Source organism: Parus major, chromosome 2 (genome assembly GCF_001522545.3).
Source record: "Parus major isolate Abel chromosome 2, Parus_major1.1, whole genome shotgun sequence".
NCBI classification, from domain to species: domain Eukaryota; kingdom Metazoa; phylum Chordata; class Aves; order Passeriformes; family Paridae; genus Parus; species Parus major.
The window spans coordinates 130,080,181-130,100,385 of record NC_031769.1 but is presented as its reverse complement, the minus strand read 5'-3'; the positions used below and the strand labels follow the sequence as shown (position 1 = coordinate 130,100,385).

The 20,205-nt window shown below is 38.2% G+C and overlaps 1 protein-coding gene across 1 annotated transcript; it reads left to right on the top strand.

The window, feature by feature from the left end:
• The first annotated feature begins 670 nt into the window (after positions 1–670).
• Positions 671–10,809, top strand: FBXO43 (F-box protein 43). Its single transcript, XM_015650949.3, has 6 exons — positions 671–1,354; positions 1,466–1,542; positions 6,685–8,210; positions 9,067–9,169; positions 9,970–10,149; positions 10,240–10,809. The coding sequence occupies exons 3-6, from the start codon at positions 6,733–6,735 to the stop codon at positions 10,486–10,488; spliced, it is 2,010 nt and encodes a 669-aa protein (XP_015506435.1). The 5' UTR covers positions 671–1,354; positions 1,466–1,542; positions 6,685–6,732; the 3' UTR covers positions 10,489–10,809.
• The last annotated feature ends 9,396 nt before the right edge of the window (positions 10,810–20,205 follow it).

Below are 20,205 nucleotides of genomic sequence, written 5' to 3'. Positions count from 1 at the left end.
AGAGCTTTTCCCTTTTTAGCCGTAACTGTTACCTTGTAGTCAAGTAAACCGATATTCTTTCCCTAAAAATCTCCGTTTCCGCCGGCTCTGGGTCGGGAATTTTTAAGCCTTTGTTTCCTCGGGCCCCTCTCAGGCTGCCCACTCCAGGAGGGTTGCGAGAGGCTGGAGGAGCGGAGCTGCCAAAGGGGAACGCTGAGAAGTTGCCAAACCCCACGAACAGGGGTTACGTTACTTAAGCCAGGAGTTTGCTTATTAAACCAAAAGCAATAGGTTCTTATTAGACCCAGGCGCCAGGCTCTGAATAACTACAAGCTTTTTAACAAATTAAACAGAATAGCCCTTAGGCCATTCACGACAGGACAAGATGTGAAAAAATGTGCTGTACACTGTAGCCGTGGAGAATGGTCCTTCTTGGATTCTCTGCGGAAAAAAGTGCCTGGGGAGACTCGAGGACAACCTGCGCGATGCTGGAGTCGGGGATCCGCCACCCGACTGCTTTGAAGACAATATACTTGACAAACGCTCTGTGGCTGCTTTAGTCCTAGGCTAACAGGTAAAAAGGTGCTAATTAACTCAAATTAACTAGCACCCTTATAACCTAAGCTTAAAGGCTGTGTTACAGATAAGGACTATTAACTGTGAATGCCCCAGGCACCCCTGAGCCACCCCTTAGCGCCGGCGCCCCTGCGCCTCCGCCCCCCATTCCCCTCCGCCGTAGGGAGCGGAGCGGGCTCTGGCAGAGGCGGGAAAACCTCACCCTAGCTGGGCGCCTCAGGAGGGGCAGGGCAGGGGCAGAAACGACTCAGTGGAGCTTTAACAGGGCACTGGGTGCGGTGGGAGCCGCGGGGCTGAAGTATAAAGCGTGAGGAGCGGAGCAAACCTCGCCGGTGTTCCCTCACGTCCCCGGGGAGCGGGCTGGGCACTCCCGGTCTCCTCAGGCTCCCGGCCGGAGCTGAGCGCGGAGGGGGCGGGGAGGCAGCGGTTGGTGAGGGCGGGTAGTTCAAACCCGAGCGAGGGAAAGCGGCGGCGGCCGCACGCGAGGGGCCGGTGTGGGTGGGGAGAGGCCAAGCGGCTCCTCGCCAAGGGCAACGGGCCCGGGGCCGGGCGGCGGGAGCTGCTGAAGTTCCTCCAGCCCGCCTTTGCTCCTGCCCCTCCCCTCCAGCCCTGCTAGGGGTGCCCCGCCGCCGCATCAGCTGCACCGGTGGTAGGGCGGCCTCCAGGCTCTGCTCCTGTGCCTACTGATTTGCCAGAGGAGAGGGCGAAGCGGTTGCTTTGCTCGTGTCCGGCATCCCAGGTGACTGAGAGACGCTTGGGTGCTGGTCCTCAGCTACATCTCAATTATCACCATCGCTGGGTAATTAGGCGTTGCTGGTAACACATATATATATACGTGGACTGAAAGCTGTCTCAGCTGGGTAATGTTTCTCTTACACCTCTCATCTCTCCACATCCTTTCTCACTTCAGGTTTCCACTAGGGGTAAGCAATACTTTGAATACAGCGTCTTTGCATTGGAAGATCTTAATTTGCTTCACAAATTAGGGTAAGTGGCCCACATCATGCAGATAGGACTTGTCTATGTCGTCCTCAGTATTGTTACCTTTGAGGGCATCAATGACTATGGGGTCAAAGAGCAGTCTGTCTTACTACAGAAACCATATCTGTTTAAATAACAGAGAAAATACTTCTGTATCACCAAGACTTTGTCTTTATCTGCTTTGTTAGCAGTGGTGATCAGTGATTTTAAAAAAGGCAGAAAATATCCTGTTTAATGCATAAGTGTTCTGTATTTATTACTGAGGAATATAAATTATTAGGAGCAGGTGTGACTCCATCTTAGACTTTATGTCTAAGATGGAGATACCATTTACATTGCCTTCTAGTAACCAACATTCTTGCCTCTTCAGGGTGCTTGGTAAGATTAAACTTGCTAGAAATTATTCCTTGTCTAAATCTGTGAATCCTGTCCTAAATTTAGTTTGGGTCTCTGAATATGAGTTATTTTATTCAGTAAACTCCAGGAAAGTTTGCAGTTCATTTGTAAATTTATTTGAGAAGCACAAAATTAATAGCAAATATGAGACATGCACAGAGCACATAAATCTATTCTTAGTAGATAGGGATTTTGTTACTTTCTCTGAAACAGATTAGTGGTGTGACTAGACTTTTCTTCCCTGCACATCTGTTTGATGACATCTAAGACAAGGTTAAGAGAATTTTCAAGAGCTAGTTTCAGTTCCCCAAATGAAAAAGGTGTGGTGTTATGGCTCAAATTTAGTAGAGGAAATTCTCATGATAAAAAAGAAGTGCTTATAAGAAGTAGTTGTTATAAGAGGCCTTGTTAGGCATCGCTTATGAATAGAATCTTGTTCTGAGAAATGTTCAGCACCTCTGAAAGGCTTTTCCTTCTGTATTTGTAAAATGAGACCTTGTGTTGAATTAAAGCTTAATTTGTACAAGCAATACATTTTGGAAAAAAAAATTATATACAAGTTTGAGGTGTATACTGGGGTTTTCTGTAAATCATAGAATGGTTTGAGTTGTCAGGGATGTTTCAGATCATCCAGTTCTGAGCTCCTTCCGTGGGCAGGGACACCTTCTAGTAGATCAGGTTGTCTGAGCCACATCCAACGTGACCTTGAACAGTTATTGATGGAGCTTCCCTGACTTCTCTGGGCAACCTGTTCCAGTGTCTTGTTGCCCTCATAGTGAAAAATTTCTTCCTAATTTCTAACCTAACTTTCCTTCTTTCAGTTTAAAGTCCTTACTGCCTTGTTTTATCACCAAATGTGCTTTTTGAAAGTCCCTCTCTGGTTTTCTTCAGTACCCATTTGGTACTGAAAGGCTACAATTATTTTTCCCTGAAGGCTTTTCTTCTCCAGGCTGAGCAACCCCCACTGTCTCAGACTGTCTTCAAAGCAGAGGTGCTCCACTCTCTGATTATTTTCATGTTACTCTTCTGGACTAGGTCCAACATGTCCCTGCCCTTATTTTGGAGGCCTCAGGGCTGAAGGCTCCATGTGAGATCTCAAAATTGTGGGGTAGGGGGTAAAGTAAAAATAAATGTAAAAATGTATGAATTAATAGAAAGGTATAGAATGAAGTATAGAAAAGAGGTGAAATGAAGCTTAATGGGCGATCATTATTCACTCAGTGTCAATTGGCAATTTTATTTATAGTATCCTGCGGTATTTTCTAACCTCCTAATCAATGCAGTGAGCTCACAAACTCCCTCTGCCGGACGCTGGCCTCTGTACAGCATTATATTCAGCTGCTTCTAGAGTTACCAACATTTCATTAACTCTGCTATTCTGAACTCCCTTATAGCTGCAAAATCTTGTTTTGGCGTGATTTTTATGTCACTTGAAACACAAGTTTTCTTAACTTCTTTTATACTGTAATATTTAAATTTTTTTCTTTTCTCAGTTGTCCCATAGAATGCCTGGGAATGAAACTGCAAGCATGAGGTTTTCCTTCTGTTGTTTCTTCGGCATGTGCCTGAAAATTAATTTTCTAAGCCTGGAAGCCTTTGGGATTTTGTTAAATGTGTGGTTAGTTGGACTGTATTTAAGGGAAATACTAATATTTTTAAAGGTAATTGTGGGTATGTGATTGGTTGTTTTTGGTTTTTTGGGTTTTTTTTCATTTGTTTGAGGGGTTTTTTGGTGATATTGAGATTTTAAACAGCTGTCTCTATAATTCAGTGTAAATCTGTCTATCAGCGTTTTTGGAAATAATATCTATTGGCAACATTTGCTAGCTAACTGCAGTTTTCCAAAATTCAGCATAAAAATGAAGCCTCTATTCTTCTTGTAGACTGGTGAAGATAATGACCCCTTTGTTATGACCAGATTTCTTATAGGTCTTTGTCTTCTTAGAAAAAGAAGAGCTACGCTCATGTGATCCTTCACTTATAGCATGAATAATTGACTGAAGTGTAGCAGTGTGCTTCACAGAGATTTCATACCTTTAAAAGTACAGGAAAAAAATCATTTTTTGGTTCATGACAAAGCCTTTTAAGCCTATTGCCTAAAACCATGGAATCACAGAATGTGTAAGACTGGAAGAGACAACTGGACATCATCTAGTCCAACTTTCCTGCTTGAGTAGGGCCTTCAAAGAACATTGCTCAGGATTGTGTCCAAATGGCTTTTGAATATCTCCAGAGAAGGAGACCCCATGAGCTCTTTGGGCAGCCTCTTCCAGTGTTATGTCATCCTCACAGTAAAGAACTTTTTCTCATGTTCAGGTGGAACTTTCTATGCACTATTTAATGCCCATTACCTCTTGTGCTACCACGTGGAATCACCAGGAAGAACCTGGCTGCATCCTTTTTGATAACCTCCCTCCAGATACCGATAGACATTGATAAGGTCTCTTTTCCAGGCTACACAGGCCCAGCTTCCTCAGCCTTTCCTCATAACTGGGGTGTTCCAATCCCCTAATCATCTCCACAGTTCTACTGGACTCTCTCCAGTATTTCTTTGTCCTTCTTGAACTGGAAAGCTCTGAACTGGACACAGTACTTCAGGTGAGGCCTCAACAGGGCTGATCAGAGGGTCAGGATCACCTCCCTTGACCAGCTGGCAACGCTTTTCTTAATGCACCACAGGGTACTCTTGGCTTTCTTGGGCACACAGCTGGCTCATGGACATTTTGTTGTCTACCAGGACCTTCTCCACATAACTGCTTCCCAGCAGATCAGCCCCAATCCTGCACAGGTTCCTGGTGTTCCTCACCAGGTGCGGGAGCCACAATTGCCTTTGAGTTTCATATGGGTTTTTCTCTGTCCATCTCTCCAGCCTGTCCAGGTCCTTCTGAAGGGCTGCACAGCCCTCTGGGGTATTGGCTGCTCTTCCCAGCCTTGTGCCACCAGTGAACTTGCTGAAGAGGCATCTGACCCTTCATACGAATCACTGATGGATAAGTTGAACTATAGTGGGCTCAGGATCCACTGTTGGGGATATCAGTACTTTAAGGTCTACTAAAACATGGAGAAGTGATACAGATGAAACATTAAATGCTATTTGGACTTGGAACTGCAGTAGCAAAGAAGTAATCTTATTCATTAAACACTAGCTTAAAGCTATGCCCTTGTGTTTCCTATGTGTGCTTTCATTGTGTAAAACAAGGTGAAAGCAGAGACAGAAAACAAACAGGAAAGTAAGGTACTTGTAGAGGTAAATGAAGAAGGGAAAGAAGCATGCCAGACTTCAGTTTGTTGTTGTCTTGGAATTATTTCCACATACCTGTCTTTGATGGAAGCTTTTTTCTCAGTTATGTATGTGGATTTTGTTTCAATCTGTTTGATTTCATACTGATATTAGCAAGATTGTGTGCCTTTATGCCAAGGTGTCAGTCTGCTGTTTAACATCCTTTTCCTTTTGAGCTTCTCTTGTTGCTGTCTTCTTACAGAAGAAAATAAACCAAAGAATTTTCTAAAATATTTCAATCATCTTAAAAAGTGCCTTCCATATAGGTAAAAAAATGCTAATTAATGACCCAAGATTATCAAAGAGTAGTTCTGCCTCACCTCTCTGTCAGTTTGTGTTCCCATTGCTTGAATTTGGTAGCTTAGGGCTAGACTAAGACGGCACAGTTGAGATATTAGCAATAGCTTAGTAGTTGGTGCTGCAGCCACCTTTAAATATTCCTACTTCAATTTTGAAAGTTCAGTTGCTAATTCTAGGCTTTATGTGCAGAATATCAGCTCTGGAGGCCAGCAACACACCACAGTATAAGGCACAGATTCAAACTCTTGAGCCTTGCAGTGCTGATGTGAGCTGTTGGGTGTCTGTGAGAACAGCCCTCTCACAGCATTAGCCATAACATCTTTTGTACTGTTATTGCATGTAGAAAGCAGTGACCTAATGCCACTATGGTTAGGGCAGAGAAACTGTGCAGTGTATGAGTGGCAAAAGTAAGCCTGTTTCCACATCTTTTATTTAAGTGTGTGCATCAGCCCCTTCTAACCTTTCTAGGAAAATCTACAGTAGCTCTTAAATTCTATGTACTTGGTGTGTGTATAGTCAGTCATTTTCCTGAAAATGTAAGCCTTCAGAACACTGTTTACCCTTAGAGATGACCAAAAGTAGAGAGCTTCTTTACAAAATAACATTTAAATATTAAGGCATATAAAGCACTTTTCACTTTGTGACTATAGGTCAAATTCATTCCCTCTGGGGACTCTAGTGATCTAAATAATAGGGAGACTTGTAACTTCACGATGAATCTTATTTTACTCAAGGAGAAAATGCCTTTTGTCTAGATTTGCCTATTACCAAAGCTTCTGCTCATTTTTGAGTACTGAGCTGTTAGTTGCTGGATGAACCAGTAAGAGTGCTAATGAAAATCTTGGCTCTACTGGAATGTTGGCGAGTTTTGTTGCCAGTTTCAGCACCACTGAGCCTCTCATTGCTGTGTTGCTTATTTGAAGTGCATTTCCACAGATGAGGACTCCCAGGTCAATTAGCTAACTTGGATATATGTTTGATTTGCCTCACAGCATAATATGCATTTTTAATCACTCATTCTAACTATCTACTTTTGTGTTTGTGTATAAGCGCTGTTTCTACCGAGACAAATGACAATACTTTTGTTATGACTGATTGATGATCTTGGCAGATTTACACAAGGCTTTCTGTCTAATCTGAGGGGTTTTGGTGACCGTTTTTGTTTGTTTCAGAAACAACATTGGTATTTTCCTTTTCAAAGTTGAAGTGTCAAGCAGAAGATGTCAGACAGTCATCCAGTGAGATTCAACATTCTTAAAAGAAATAAATTAACATCTCCCAGGAGCAACTTTAAATACTCAAATTTTAAAGACACATGTTACATTCCAGCATTTCTGGACAGCAGATGCAACGAGTCAGTAAAAGATCCCGATGCAGAACTTGAAGAAGCACCGAGTTTAACAAGTGTATCCTTGCTACAGGAGCATTCTGAGCACATGCATCCAAGTGCCTTCTTTCTCAGGTCACCATCTATTGAAAAAGAGTTGAATTCTATCTCCTTATCAGAAGAAAGAGAAGCAAATAGAAGTGTGGATTTTTTTGAAACTCCTAAATCGAGTAGAAAAGGCTCCTCACTACGTAGGAGGCTGCTTTTACCCAAGACTGTTGAAGCTGACACAACTGTAGGATGCTGTGAAAGACAACCTAGTTCTTCAGGAGTCATCAGGAAAAAAATATTCTCTTGTGTTTTGAGCTCTGAAGAAAAGCTTTCACAAACTGTTGCAGATTCTCCAAAAGATAAAGGTTACAAACCTCTGACAACTAGCACTTCAGAAGCTGAGGACTCTAACCCTGACTCTCCGAAACAGAGGCTTTCCTTTTCACAACAAAGGACTTCTACGCTAGATGAGTCCCAGTGTAAGGACCCCTTATTGTTAGAATCAGAAAGTTTATCTCCAATTCAGTGGAAGGATGTCACTGCTAGTAACACTAATGAATTTAATGAAAATGTTCTTATGAGTGTTAGAGATGGGGTGCTTAGGACTCCTACTTACAGTGTATTACCTGAGGCCAGTGAGGGTAAATTCCTGACTTCTATCACCAGTCCTGTAGAGAACTCAAACTTTGGACTATGTGATATCAACTCTTCCCCTGTTAAGGTAGCAAATGACCCCGATCTTTCAACACCTGAAGATAGTGGATATAATTCACTTCCTTTGGACAAATCAGGAGACTCATTGTCTGATCATGAGGGATCTTTCCAAGAGCTCTTCCAAAAGCACAAAGAAGATTCCAAAACTTTAGACAGTAAAAGAAAGACAAGAAAACTTGAGCGAGTCAGAAGGTTATCTACTCTTCGGGAACTAGGCTCCCAGTCAGAGACAGAAGATAATCATGGCAGTCCTACTTCAGTGCATATATTAACAAAAGAAAGAAACTTTGTCAGTGAAGATCATGAGTTAGTTCTAAAAGAACAGCCTAGTGGAGACCTGGTTGTAGGTCATGGAGATCTCTCAAGAACTCCAGCTCTGAAAATAGTTCATGAAATTTGCTTGCAAAGACAAAGATCACACCAAAAGCAAATCTCAGAGAATGTTGATGGAACAGAAATATTTGCATTAGATCATGTTCTTCCTGGACTTATTGGCAAGAAAATGGGCCTTGAAAAATTAGATATTTTAACAGAATTAAAAGATAGAAATTTAAAACATGTTCTTGCTATAGTTTTAGATGCTTTGACAGTGGAAAATCTATGCAGGTAAGTACTATTGTTTCACACACTAAAAAAGGGAAAAAGAAGTGCTTCTGCAAATGAATTAGAATAACTTCTGGAATACTGGCTGTTGTCAATAAAATTTGTCCATTCCTGAAAAAAATGAAAAATTTTCTCACCATTAATTAAGTAGGTCTTTCTGTGTAGACCTAATAATAAACAGGGGCATTAAAAAGCTAAACAAACATGGAAAATCAGTAAACTCAAAACTAAATCACAATACTTGTGAATTTTAAAAGATACTGATGAAATCCTTTAAGCCTAGAAAGTATTTTATTCTCATTACAAGTTCTCAGTAGTGCATAGGACTCAAAATACATTTTCTATAACTTTTCTTGTGTATTTTATTTCTTCAGTTATTTCTAACCACAAAGATGCTCAAAGAATTTTGATTCATGAGTAATCTAGATTAATTTCTAATCAGTAGGAACTTTTATATTTCACATAACACTCTGATTTCTTTGTTGTTAGCAACAGGAATGGGCAAATAGATGAAAGTATAAGGGCACAGATGTTTTTAGTACTCTTAACACAAATGGGACTAGAAACAATCTTAGTGAGTGGCTTATATGGTGGAAAAAATTAATTTAATTTTTAAGTCAAATATATGCTGTGCTATTTATGTTGCTGTTGTTCTCTAGACTCTTCTGTTATACAGTGATATGTAAGGTAGGAGATCTGTGTTTCATAACAAAATAATGAACTAATCTATAGCAGAAGTCTGTAAAATGAGCAAGAGCATATGAAACCATGTAAAAATCTTTATCAGGTAGTCTTGCTATCATGACTTCTGCACCACTTGAAAAAAATTGAAAGTAGATAAATTTTTTATTTGTTCTAGTATTTGGAAAGTAAGCAAAAGCTGGCAAGAAATAATTGTACAAGACAGAAGTGCAGATAAGAGGAGAAAGTTGTACACAAAACAGCTGAAAGAAGCAGCTCGGGTAAGATAGTTCTCAAAGGTGATTTTTTTTTTCTTCAAGTGTGAAAGAAGATAGAAGGAAAGAGGAAACATCTTGTAAAGCTACAGAATGGTAACTGACAGAGACAGTTCCAAAATGAGTAGGTGATGGATTCTGACAGGAGAACGTAATGGCTCTTACGGCTTTTCACTTATCTGCAGATTAAGTACTTGTCTTTCAACCATGGAAGACTCTTATTTACCCCTCCTGCCCTTTCTTGAGAATCTTGTAGTATCTCTTCCTTGACTAATTCTAGCTTTAGATTTTAAACTCTGCTCATATCATTGTGCCATGCTGTTCCTCACTGTCCATTTCACTGTAATTTGCAGTGCTGTAGGACCTGCTCTAGATTACTTCCTGATTATTTTCAGTACTGCTTGTGTCATGGTGTAGTTGTGAACATCAGAAGGATATGTAGAAGGTTTTTTAAGGGGCATCCAGAGAAGTAAGCATATTAACAGCAGTGTATTTTTCAGATCTTCCACATGATACATGCACACTTGCAATTGAGATGGCCTAATTCACAAACATGAGCACCAGTAGAGTGTGCTAAAAGTCAGTTTACTTTTTACCCTGCTCATGGGACTTGATTTTTGATGATGTCTCTCTTGATCCCTTGCTAAATGTAAACATTTAATGGTAAATACTTGCTATAATTTTATTTTCTTTTGTGTTGTTGCAGAGAGAAAAAACCCAAATGAGTAAAATTCAGCTGCAAATCCCAAATTAAATAAAATCCCCATTTTCTCTTTTTTTTTTTTTTAATAATTATAAACTAACAGGAATACTTATTGAAGGCTGAAGATGCTGCTACAAGACTTAATATTCTCAATAGATCTGCTCTAAGGCCTGTTCAAGCTCAAGCCAGAACTCCTATTTTGCAGACACCACACACTGAACTTACACCTAGGAGATGCAGTTCTGTTCCCCACTCAGCTAGTAGGCAGGAAGAATACATGAAAGTAGGTATCCAAGAAATGCTTAATTTTCAGTTTTTATAACGTTTTTATTTAGAAGACTAAATGGGTCTTTCTTTTCATATCTTGCTACAGGTTGCTAAAACTCTGTTCACTGATGAAGCACTAAAACCCTGTCCAAGATGTCAATATCCTGCTAAATATCAATTGGTAAAGAAACGAGGACTATGTAGCAGAGAAGCATGTGCATTTGAGTTCTGTATTTTATGTCTGCATGCATTCCATGGGTCAAAAGAATGTAATAGTTTATCTGCAAAACGGAAGAATAAAAAAGATGCTCCACCAGGAAGTGCCCAAAGCAAAAGAAATTTAAAAAGACTCTGAATTTGTAAGGCATGCAGCTCCTTACATTTAATTCCTTTTCCCCTTCCCCTAAATTCCTAATCTTGTTCCTGTTCTTCCTGAAGGTATGCATTTTGAAAGTATCATCCCATTTGTTCCTGCTGACTTACCAAGATAATCTCTCATGTATATAGCTTAATTAACATAGTATATTTATGTTTTTTAAAAAATGAACATTAAAAAATATTTTGTCTTGTTTTACCTGTTGTGTAGTAGGTAGGAACTTACTAACATCTTGATTTTAAATAAAGTGTCTTAAATGTAGTCTTCAATATTTAGCTTACAGTATCTTATAAAAGTTTAAAAATGTTATTCTTGTCTTAAAGACAAATTAAAGAAAATTATTTCTAAAAAAGTCTTTGAAATCATATTTATTTATTTTAAATTACCGTAACTGTTTTAAAAATGTCTCAAAGTGGGGCACTATGTACATTTGCAAAAAATACTATTTTTAATATGAATGGTGATATGTCAAAACCAATATATTACCTGTCTTAATTTTTTATTGGAATAATTAATCTGTTGTTCTCTTAGCCTCTGTAATAGAAGTCAATAGAATAGTAATTTATAAACTAAACTGACGCTGTGTGGATATTCTGTTGTACTGAGTTTCACAAAGTTTTGTGTTGAAAACTAGGTGATACTATATATATTCATGTATCTAAAAATGCTGTGGCATCATCTTTGCTGTTGTGATCTTACCCTTATGCTCAATCTGACTTGATTTAGCTCCCAGATACCAGGTCACCTTCACACTTCTACTTGAGCTAAAGGAGGATTATCTATATCCAGAAATCACTCTACCTCTAGATTTAATAAAGTAAATTAATATATTTTGCTCTTGAACTAGATATGCTAATCCCTTCTAGAAAACTAATTTGATCTGTCTCTTGGACCTCAAACAATTTTGGTGTGGTTTTGGTTTGTATCCTAGCAATTATGAACAGCTTGAAATGCAGGTGACAGAAATGGATGCAGTGCTTCTATCAAGGTTATAACATCAATTGACTTCTACACTGTTCTACTTGTCCTTTCAAAGAGTTCATTTGTCACAAGCATCTTGCAGAACACTTGTCAGCGAGTGCTTATTCTAGACTCTCCCTCTGATGTTGTCTTTGGTGTTATATTTTTATTGATGTTATTTTACTGTGTTTATTTGTAGGTAAGTCTTAACACTGTGCTATTTGAAAAAGTCTGATTTAAAAAAAACAAAACAAAAGCTTTCAAGTAAACCATAAGCTTTACCCCTTTTAATATTTATTCACACATCCCTTTATTTTTAGTGTCTAAAAAATGCAAATATTCTCTAAGATATTTTTCTTATTCTTTTTTCTTTATTTCTTTTTATGCTATCTGTGTATGTTTAAGCCAAATGGACCAGGATAATTCACTTCAGGGTGTTCTAGAAACATCATCTCATTTCTCATCTCTATTGTGATCTGTAATTTGGTTAGCACTTTTACCATTCTTGATTTTTTTTTTTTGGATAGTAGTTTTACATATCATTTTGGAAGGAGGAGAGACAACATGGTTAATAAAATGGTGTGGAAATTTTAGCATTAACTATTATTGAAACATTAACATTAAAGAAGAAATCAACCCAATATATCTGCCAGAAGATCATGTTTATTGCATGAATAGAAGTCCCAGTACTCCAATTCCATACTTTTATGTGTTTGAGTCTTTGCCTTGTTCTTGGATTAGACTGGTAGCAACTTGAAGACTGCTCAGTCTATTCTAAGGGAACAATTGAGGCAAAGAATTTGGGGGCTAGGCAGGGAATATAGATGTATGTGCATATAGGTTTGATTTAGGAAGAATGGCATTCATTACAGATGAAGAGACTGCAAACAGGACAATGGTTAAGTTACTTGATTTGTTTAATATTTGTATTTCTCTAATTGTTTTGAGCTTTAGGTGTTCAAGGTCTGCTTAAAAGTTAATTAGTTTCAAAGAACCATTGGATTAGTTCTTTATTCCTTTGGTATACAATAAGTAACTATACTTTTTTAGAAATGCTTAATACTTTTTGTTAAAGGTTAAAATGAATGGCTTTCTAGATGAGAAGTTATATTACATAGGAATCTGAATATATGTCATTTATCTTTATAAAAATTTGGATTAGTTCTGCTTCTTGCTGTTGAATTACCAAATAAAATAGGGGATGATAGTAAACACAATGCAGAGTAAGTACTGCATGTCATAACACTTCAGACTGCTATTGTCATCACTGCATGTTATCTTTGCTAAATACCAATACCTCTAAAATGTCTCAATTAAAAAAAAAACACCTTTAAATTAATTATTGAAATTTATGGGAAAGTTATGATAGGCAGTGATAGTATCTGGCTCGTCCTCTGCTGTGGAGTGTTGCAGCACAATCCAGAAATACATGGGGTTCAATAGTTCTGAAAGTATTACTGAAATAGATACTTTTGAATGCAAAACCATATAGGAACTCAGATTCAATTTAAGAATCAGTTATTAAGTATCTTTCCCATTTGAGAATATTTATTAAAGAGTTGTGTTAGCTTTTTGAAAGAGTATAGAGGATAGAGTAAATTGGTTCTGGTACAGGCATTTCTTATTTTTAAAGGTGGTATCTTTGATGCCTACAGTAGCCATTCAACAAGGAGAAGCTTGAAAGGAAAAAAAATTACTTAAGTCCTATTTCACAATTTTAAACATTTTTATCTTTTGACATATTTAGATATTTATTGGGTTTTTTTCCCCTTCTAAATCCATCTCACAAAATGTCTTCTTGAATCACATCTCTTGCTCAGTTGGGTCTGTCACAAATGTAATCTGGTGACTACAGAAGTAATCTATGCTCTGCAGTCTGAGTGAAATTTCTGTAATCATCACTGCTATACCAGAGGTGGGAGAAGTGCAAAGCCAGAATTCTCATCTCTAGGTAAATGTATTCTCTATGACACTGATGATTTTTTTTTTTAAAATGTGTTTTAAAATAAAATTAGCTTTATTCCTTGGCACAAGGGAGAAATAAAGTAGTGGTATGTTATTCTTTACCTACATATTAATAGAATACAAGGTCTATGATAGCTATCTAATAGTGTCTAATAATTTGGGTGAAAGGAATCAAAGCACTTTCATTATATGATTGCTTTATTGACAGAAATTCAGTATTTGGGGTAGGAGAGTGGCAGTAAAGAGTCCCTGGTAGTATGTTTTTTTTCCTCTATGCTGTGTCTATCACATATGACAAAGCTATATGAGTCTGGACTCTGATGAAATAGCAAAGGAGAACCTAGGTTCTTCATAAAAAGACAAGCACCCAACACAAAACCAAACAGCCCACCCCAGAACAGAAACACCACCACTAAACCCCCAAACTGATGCCCCACCCCACCTCTCTTCCAACAAAACTAAAACAGAAAAGAGCTTGCAAGTATGAGGGAATCTAAGGCATGTTTCTTTTTGTACTGGGATGAATTAATTCTTGGAAACCTGAGGCCAGGTGCTAACACAGATAAGGATGCAAAAGTACTCCTGGAGTAGAAATGACAATGATCAGGAGTATTCTAAAATGTCCTGCCCACAATTATTCGCCAGCTCAAGATTTCTTCTTACAACTTGAAACAGATTGTTGGAAAGGGAGGAGTGAATTGTCTTTCCCTCTGGAACATGGGGAATAATGTTCAAGATAATATTTGGGTTAGTATTGGGCTGCTGAAAATTTTATTTTTGCAATCCCCATTTCCCTTCAGACAGACAGACATGATCTATAGTGGGAGGAGTGACATTGCCTACAAATGCCCAGGGAATGAATTTTGTTTTCTGACCATGATTGTTTGAGCCAGAGCTGTGGGTTTAAATTCTAAAATAGAATTATTGAAAGTAACCTCTTGCTGCTGACAGATGTTGCTGCAAGAATTTTACTTCATAAATCTTTTTTTCTTGGAGCAGGAACCATAAACCTCAAGTGGTTTGTGAGAAGGAAATTGAAATTACTTAAGTCTCTGATCATTCTTTCCTTGGTGACAAGTATGGAAGAGCTTAGGCAAAAAAGTGGTTATAAATCTTTGGAATTGTTTATAGCCTAGGGAATGTTAGTATGTTTTATCACTAACTAGCCAAATATGATAAAAAAATTTGATCATTAAATTAAGTAGCTCAACACCTATTATAGGTCAGGTAATTTTTTTCTATTCCATATATTGGTTACTCTTTGAAACACCTTAGGCAATTAAGGCCATGCTGATTAATACAAGAAGTAATTTATTTCTGTTTTCATAGGCACAAGAAATACAGCAGTGTCAGATTAGAAAGGGACTCCTGGAGTCTAGTGTCAAGCTCTTGTGTCAACTCATCAAGTTCTGTCTTAAAGCTGGGTAGAATACTGTCCCATTACCATGTTGGTGACCTACTCCACATTACTAGTCGCTTTACCTGCTGCCTTATTTTTAGCATTGCTATTAAAATAGCTATTCTGTATATTTGATCCTCCCCTTAGACTTCTCTTCCCCAATATTATGATTGTTCTTTCACAATCTTTCAGAGCACAGAAATCCTCTGAATTTAGTCTCATCTCTTAAGATAATCTAACAACAGATGTGTCTAACAGCTCCTCACAGTTTCTGCTGGAATGTATTCTTTGATTCAATTCAACCAGTATTTCAAGTGAAGCCCCCTCAAGAACAAGGATTATAATGTGGCTTTCTTTTCTCTACAAGGAATTGTTTGACCAATGCATACTAAGATAAGCATTTCTCATATCAGTCTTCTGCACAGTCACAGTTCAGTCATTTGGTGTAGTACTCCCACATTCTTCTCACAAATTTTGAAAAGATCCAAATATTTTTTCCATTAATTTTTACTGAAACTTAAGTTTGTAATCTCATACTTTGTTCTTCTAAGCTTCAGACCTTTTTCTTTCTCTGCTTCAGTCTTGTGATGATTTAGTATTTGATGTGATTATATTATATATTTTTACAGGTGCAAATTTTTTGTCTGTACTGAATCTTATGGGAGTTTTTGATACAAAATACGTAGCAGGTTCTGTTATCACTTGTCAGATGCCACAGCAGAACCTGACTGCTTTTTGGGAATGATGTGTTTATTTTTAGTTAAACAAAAACAAAGCTTGTTTTTACTTTCTGAGCTCTGATTAGTTGAAATACCCATTATAAAAAGACTTAACACATTTTTTCTCTTTTACAAGCTTCTGAAGGCTGTTAGAATTTACCCAAACTTGTCAGAAGCCTAAATGCTAGTAAGACCTTATTGAGCTGGGTGCTAATGGATGAGTAGTAATGAAACCAACTCTTAGGCTGAAAATATTGATGGCATGACATTTTTAATGAACTTATAAGTACTGTCAAACACTCAAGGTTTCATATAAAAGTAGACTTCTGACTTGAAGACTGGAGTTGAAAGCCCCTCTAATTTTCCCCCTCTGTGCTTGTTCTGAAACACTCATTCTGAAATAAACAGTGCTTGTATCTTAATTCTGTAGGCACATTTAATCTCTCTGTAGGCAAATGGGATGTGAAAATCATGTGTGTATTTCAGCTGCTGCTTTTCACTCTGGACTCATTGTGAAAAATCTATTTCAGTAAACTACTTAAACATAGATACTGTGTCCTAACTAGAATCGGCTGAAGTGCTAGAAGGATAGTAGCTGGGAAAAAAGGGACAGTTAGTTGGGAAACAGTAGTACCCTTGATAGACATAGCAATACTTGGTAAAAGTTGTCGGAGTTGCAAGATTATTGCTGAGTTACTCAGCAGTTGTAAAGTGGTCTTCCACTTCAGCAAAAAAGTTAATTATCATCCTGAAGTGCTTCTGGTGCCTAAATGCAGGACTTCTATCTCATGTTCACTGAGCAGACACTAAAATTCCTCAGGTCCTGAGCTGGTATAATGTTGTAATGCAGTTAGGAAATGGTATGACCCCAAAAAAATGTACCCCCGAAAATGTAGACTTTCAAGTTCTTTTCCTTATCTTGTTCTCCCCAGTTCCCCTTATTGGTTGTGTAAATCCCCCACACCCCTTTTCCCTGTCTAGAAAAAGGACTGCTTATCGATACCTCTTCCTCTTTCCCTTCTGCAAATTCACCCTGAAAGATCCCAGGAAATAAAGCTACGACTGCCATCTCAGCAAAGGGAAAGAGCCTCGTTTTTAGGGTCTCCTTTGGAAGCTAATCTACCTTCCCTGCCTCCCTGGCCGCTGCGGGGTGGACAGTGGTAGCAGAGGGGCAGGGGACCTAGTAATAATAGCAGTGTAATACATTATTAGAGCCATGAGGAACACATCTTCTATAAATGCTTTGTTCTGCCAGGACTCAGTACCACAGTACCCAGCTTATATTTAGACCACTGGACTATGAAATAAAATTTTCCTCTGGTTAGGATATATCACATTTTCCTGGTTCCCATTTTCATAGATTAGATGCTTGGAGATGGTAGCCATAACAACATTTTTTGCTTTTAAAAATTTGTTCTGCTTGTGTTGCAAACATTCTCTCCTCTTTTTGAAAGATTTGTACAAAAGTAGCACTCCCATGAATATTGAAATGTTAGTCTTCATTTTCCTTTATCCTTTTGCCCTTGTGTACTCTGTTGTGATGTACAAAACCAATTATGGGGATGCACTTACCTTTCAGCATTTCTGCTGGAAGTGCTTCTGTTATGAAAATGTTCAAGACTCTGTATCCCAAATAGGTATGTGAGAAAGTACAGTGGGATTTTTCTGCTCCAAACAGCAATGCTCACTGGGACATTGTTTTAAGTTCCTGTTCTGGACTTTTTTCCTGCCTTAAATAATTATCATAAAGTGGTCCAGGGAGAATGTCATATAAAACAGAATAGATACCAATAAAACAAACTAATTCTTCAAATGCTTTGCTCAATTAACTTACTTAAATGTGAAATTATCTTAATGTTGAACTGCTTTCCTCTGTGAAAATAGCCCTTAATTTCAAATGCTGATAATAAAATATCACAAGGGGGCACCAAAGGTTTTTCTTACAGAACAGAATTCTAGTTTTCCTTCCCTCTTTAACCCATGCACATTAACTCGACGTTACAAATGCAAAATATTTTAAGTGGCTTAAAGCAGTGGTGCCCATAATTCCTGCCCCCGGAAGCTGTATACCAAAATCTACAGGAGGAGTGGGCGTCCTGGGAAGCAATTCCACTGGTATTACTTCTCTGGGGCCTCCTTTACAAGGTGAAGCTGTGCTGGGCCACAGCCAGGTCATACAGCGACCAAGCAAGATTGTGGAATTATAGACTGGCCTGAACTGTGCCTCCTGGCTCCATTCCTCTTGCAGCCACAGACTTGGATTATCCAGCAGTCTCCATGCCAGAGTACAAAACAACTCTTTCACGCAAGTGTTGCACTTAAAGCATTTGAGAATTTGTAGTTTCAGGAGCTCCAAGCTCTGGGCTTTATTCCCCAAGTACAGAAAATGTTTGATAATAAAATCCAATATGGTTTTATGATGTATGAATACTGTACGAGTTCCTCCCCTATCATGATTTTTAAATAACCACAGGAAAAACATTGTATGCATTTTATTCATACTTAATTGATGTTCTGAAGGCTTTATGAAACAAGAAAGGGAAAATATTAACTTTTTTTTGTACTCAGATTGGATAAGTCTAAGTATTCCCATGTAACATATTTGAAACAATGTCAGAATGATGGCATTTAGGTGGTGTTTTTTTGGTTTGTTTTTTTTTTGGGGGGGGGGGTTTGTTTTGTTTTTTTTTTTGTCTGTTTAATGAAGACTGGGTGGGAATTTGGTAACTTCAAGTGTTCTTATTTTTTAACTAGGTACTTCTGGAATCTATGAGAACAACAGATAGTTAGGAAAGTAAAATACCTACGAAATAAGATGGCTATAACTTTTGGGTGCTTTTTTGAAGCATTACTGAAATCTTAAGGAGCACCTTTCAGTTATGGATTCTCATACAATTCTCAGCACCTATTGAGTAGATACTGCTGTTTTCTTGGAGGAAATGAAATATTTTTCTTTTTTTCCTCCTGATTCTTTTTTTTCTATTTGATCAGTCTCCCAGTCTATTTCATTATAGACCTCTACACCAGCCACAGCAGTGTAACAAAAATGTGGGAACTGGTCATCAGTGAGATGTTTTGTGTCAAACAGCACTGCTGCTATCCAGATTTGATGCATCAGTAATATTTCACTTGGATAACTCAGCTGTGGAATCCTGGGTTTGGGGGCTGCTGTTGACACCTGCTTGATAGCAAGAAAGGGAAGACAAGCATTTAGTGTTTCTCATTGGTATTTGACACCTACTGCCAGGAGATGATCTGCTGAAGGACATTTGAGATTATTGGCATATGCTATTGCTATTTGCTGGAGCTTTGTATTTATGTCTCTTACACTGGACCTTTGGTGGACTAGAACATCTATTAAACCATGATCAAGAAACTGACCTGACATAAACCAAACTGTGAGTAACCCCAGGAAAAAAAAAAAAAAAAAAGTCATGAAATCTATTTGTGCAGCTAGAAGTAGGAAGTGGTAGTACATTCAAAAGGCTTAAATTAGTGCAGCCAAAATGTATTACAAATCATGACTTCAGTTAATCTACATGGAAAATAGATAATTGACAATAACAATGCAATCTTTTGTATATAGTGCCAAAACTTTGGATACATCCTGTGACAGTGAAATCTCTGTGAGAAATGACTGTCATAGTTTCTTCTGATCTGTATCTACGTTTCAGCTGAAAGATACGCTGCATTAACTGTTGTAGGGCTGGTAGCAAAAAATTCTCTGCCTTGCTGTAGACTTAATGCACCATGCCAATGTTTTTATCTTGTATGTGGTTTGATAGCTGTGGCTCTAGTAATTCTTCCCTGACTTTCATTCTGTCTTTGCAGAATTACTTTAATTCTAATATTTTATTTATAATAATAATTTCTAAATTTCTCTATTTATATTATTATTTCAAATAATTTTATTTCATAATCTTGCTAAATTGGTTTTCAATTAAATGTTAATGCTCCTTTCCAAAATTAGGAAAGGTAGTGTGACATTCTCCTAAAGCTCTAGGAGTTATTCTTAACACACAAATAGAAATTGATGAAGGACTCAGATGACTTCAGGTGTGCATGCAGGAGGCATACACACTACTTGGCATGTAGGAGGTAGTAAGAGTACAAATGTATATCACAAATTGCTAAGCAGTCCTTCCAAATTCCAAATTAGTCTTCCAGGTTTGTCTCTGTATTCCCCTAATGTTATTCAAGTCTCATATTAAGCAAATGGAAGTCAAACCTTACTTAAAGCCTTTAAATTTGATAAGACACCTCTACATTGTCCTGACAGAACAGGATTATTACAGGAATCCTTGGGCCATTGGCAACATGGACAAGTCAAGAAGTATTCTCCAGTGACTATCTGAATAAAGACTTCTGTACAGGTAAAGCTCTTTGGATTTCCCTCTGAAAGTCTCCTCCAATTAAAGGTTTCTGATGTTGATAGCCCAAAGCTGTCTTTCTTCCTTTACTGTTTCTGGAATCATAGAATTGTTTAGGTTGAAAAGCTCATGGGACCTGTGCTGTAAACAATTCCCCACCTCCACTGCCCTTCTCTGGACACTCTCCAGCACGTCAATATCCTTGTAAGTGAGGGGCTCAGAACTGGACACAGCATTTGAGGTGTGTCCTCACCAGTGCCAAGTACAGAGGGACAGTACTGTG